The 3,555-nt window shown below is 59.5% G+C and overlaps 1 protein-coding gene across 1 annotated transcript in view; it reads right to left on the reverse strand.

The window, feature by feature from the left end:
• The window catches only part of GFRA2 (GDNF family receptor alpha 2), a 14,929-nt gene that overhangs the window by 6,645 nt on the left and 4,729 nt on the right, over positions 1–3,555 (reverse strand). The window contains exon 2 of the mRNA XM_017831792.1: positions 2,715–3,063. Coding sequence (XP_017687281.1) covers positions 2,715–3,061 — 347 coding nt within the window. The 5' untranslated portion in view covers positions 3,062–3,063. The remainder of the gene's footprint in view (positions 1–2,714; positions 3,064–3,555) is intronic.

Genomic DNA, 3,555 nt, shown 5'->3' on the forward strand with positions numbered 1-3,555 from the left:
TTTTTTTTTTTTTTTTTTTACATTCCGGGAGCTCAAAAACCTGCCCGTCGTCGTCGCAATCAGACACAAAAGCCCCGGGAGCTCGTCGGGCTCCCGGAGCGCCGGGAAAAGCTTCCCTGGGCACAAAGGGCCGCGCAAATTTGCGCGATCTGAGCCCGGTGGAGGCGGGGAAGGGCCCGGGGGGATTTTTTTTTAAGCGGTCAGACGGGTCAAGGGCGTTGGAATCGATTTATCCGGAGAAAAAAACCCGGGATTTGTGCCCCGGAATAACCCACAAAGCCGGGAAGGGGGTGGCACAGTGGATTCTCCGGGTCCCACTGCCAGCTGGGATCAGCCCATGGAGAGCTGGGATTCTCCAGGTCCCATTGTCAATTGGGATCAGCCCCCATAGAGCTGGGATTCTCCAGCTCCTCCTGGAACTCTCCAGCTCCCACTGCCAATGGGATCAGCCCTCAGAGAGCTGGGATTCTCCAGGTCCCACTGACAACTGGGATCAGCCCATGGAGAGCTGGGATTCTCCAGCTCCTTCTGGGACTCTGCAGCTCCCACTGCCAATGGGATAAACCCATGGAGAGCTGGGATTCTCCAGGTCCTCCTGGGACTCTCCAGCTCCCACTGCCAATGGGATAAGCCCATGGAGAGCTGGGATTCTCCAGCTCCCACACCTAACTTGCTGTCAGCAGGGGTTGGGTCCTTGAGGGGGAGGAGCCCAGGGGACAAATCCCGTCCCCTTCCTGCCCTCAGAAGGACAGCACAGGGTGTCCTCCCAGCCACGGGCACCCCTGGGTGACCCAGAGCTTCAGACACCCCTCCCAAAGCACCCAGAGCACACCCACACCTCGGTCAGGATGGAGGAGCTGGGGGATTTTATCCCCCCCTCCATGGAACCCCCAGCCCTGCACAGCTGGAAAACAGCAGCAAAAATCCACAAAAACCCTCCAGGAATGGGTGATTTCCACGCTGGATCTTTTAATTTGCCCTTTCCCTTCCAACTCCTCAGCTTTTCTGGGGAGGAAAGGCCCCTTCCTGCCCGGGGCAGGTGAGTTATCCCATCTCCTGTCTTTGGGACAGCACTGGGGATCTGCTCCCAGTTCAATCCCTCACCAGGCCCCTGTCGGGTAAGGATGAGCATCAACCTGCTGGATAAACACAGGGATGTCAGTGGGAAATCCCCTTGGGATGAGGGGACATGGAGGGGGGTGGTTCATGCCTGGTCGCTCCTGTGTGGAGATGCCAGAGGGGAGTGGATGGGATGAGACCTTCCCCTGAAAACCCAGATCCAAGGAGTGCATCCATGTCCTGGAACACCCCACCACGAGGGGAAAACACCTGAGGCCGCAGCACAGCTCTGCTGGAAACAACGAAACGCTGGATTGGGGTGTCCTGCAGAGCAAGGACCCCCATCCAGGCAGCCCCCAGCACCCGTCCCCATCCCAGAAAAGTGCACTCCCACCTCGGAGCAAACACTCCAAGCAGCTGCTGCACCTTCCCTCCCGTTGCTGCTTCACCTCTTCCTGCTGGAATTTCATCTCAGGCAGGATCAGGCTCCTCATTAACGCTCGGCAGCTCCGTGGCCGCTCGCCCGGGTTATCCCTCTCCCTCACCCGCAGCATCCCCCCTCGGGGCGAGCTGATGGAGAGGTGCTGCCACTCACCGCTATCTTTTATTCATGGACGTTGGCTCATTGTATTACTTTTTGATAAAAAGCCCCAATTCCCACATTTCCAGCGGCTCCGGAGGAAGACCCGGAGCTCTCATTTCTTCTGCCGGGAAACTCCATCACCCCGATGGCAAAGAGGAGCAAAGCCCCTCCTGCTCCTGGCAGGAGACAGATCCCTGACGAGGCTGATCCAGCCCCTGGAGGGTTTTTTGCCGTGTGAATAATGAGTTTCATAACTGCACAGGAGCCTGAGCTCCCACCTTTGCTCCCCCGCGGGGAAAACGGCGGATTTCACCAGCCGGGAAGGTTTTTTTGGGATGCCGGGAGCACAGGGAGGGGTTTGGCTGCTTGCAGGGCACGTGTGTGACCTCCTGCCCTTTGAACATTCACCCCTCCACAGCTCGGGGAGGTGGAGCAATCCCGGGTGGGGAATGTGCTCGGGGAGGTGGAGCAATCCCAGGTGGGGAATGGAGCTGCACATTCCCCAGGGATACGGCTCTGCCGCTCGCAGCAGCAAAGGGAGGCTCCATCCCTGTTCCCTTGGATTATCCAGGTCCCACAGCTAATGAGGACATGCTGGGAGCAGCCCCCAGAGAACTGGGATTCTCCAGGCCCCTCTGCCAGCTGGGATCAGCCCATGGAGAGCTGGGATTCTCCAGCTCCCATTGGGATTCTCCAGCCCCTCCTGCCAGCTGGGATCAGCCCATGGAGAGCTGGGATTCTCCAGCTCCCATTGGGATTCTCCAGCCCCTCCTGCCAGCTGGGATCAGCCCATGGAGAGCTGGGATTCTCCAGCTCCCACTGCCAACTGGGATCACCCCCCATAGAGCTGGGATTTTCCAGGTCCCCCTGGGATTCTCCAGCTCCCACTGCCAGATGGGATAAGCCCCCACAGAGCTGGGATTCTCCAGGTCCCACACCTAACTAGGACATGCTGGGACCAGCCCCTGCAGAGCTGGGATTCTCCAGGTCCTCGTGGGACTCTCCAGGTCCCCCCGGGCCTCTCCAGCCCCCCCCTTCCAGCCACACCCGCCCCTCCTCGCCCCTTCTTTACCTGCACAGGTGATCCGCCCGGCAGGTGCCCCGCAGGTCCAGGCAGTTGGGCTTCTCCTTGTCCTCGTAGGAGCAGGAGGGGACGATGGTCTGGCGGCGGCGCTCGGCGCACGCGCGGTCCTTGCAGGAGCAGAAGAGCAGGCGGAAGGTGAACTCGCCGGGCACGCGGTCGAAGAACTGGCGCAGGGCCTTGTGGCACTTGCGGCGGCTGCAGGGCTCGGCCCCCGCCAGCTCCCGGCTGCACGTGGAGATGTACCCCGAGCGCAGGCGCTTGCAGTTGTCGTTCAGGTTGCAGGCCTTGGCCGCGTCCAGGCAGTGGTTGCTCTTGGAGGAGGCGGCGGGGTCCATCCCTGGGGAGGGAGGGAGAGAGGTGGGGAGGTGGTCTTGGTCTGGGGATGAACCCTGAAACTCAGGGAGAAGCGTCTCAGCTCAGGGGTTAGGAGAAGCCCTCAGAGCTGGAAGGATGCCTCTCAGCCTGGGGAGAAGCCCCGGGACCTAAAGAGAAATCCTTGAACCTGGGGAGAAGTTTCTCAGCCCAGCGATTAGGAGAAGCCCTCAAAGCTGGAAGGATGCCTCTTAACCTGGGGAGAAGCCCTCAAACCTGGGGAGAAGCTTCTCAGCTCAGGGATTAGGAGGAATCCTCAACCTGGAAAGATGCGTCTCAACCTGGGGAGAAGCCTTCAAACCTAAAGAGAAGCCCTCAAACCTAAAGAGAAGCCCTCAAACCTAAAGAGGAGTCCCCAAACCTAAAGAGAAGCCCTCAAACCTAAAGAGAAGCCCTCAAACCTAAAGAGGAGTCCCCAAACCTAAAGAGAAGCCCTCAAACCTAAAGAGAAGCCCTC

This window comes from Lepidothrix coronata, unplaced genomic scaffold, assembly GCF_001604755.1.
Source record: "Lepidothrix coronata isolate B3197 unplaced genomic scaffold, Lepidothrix_coronata-1.0 Scaffold197, whole genome shotgun sequence".
NCBI lineage: Eukaryota > Metazoa > Chordata > Aves > Passeriformes > Pipridae > Lepidothrix > Lepidothrix coronata.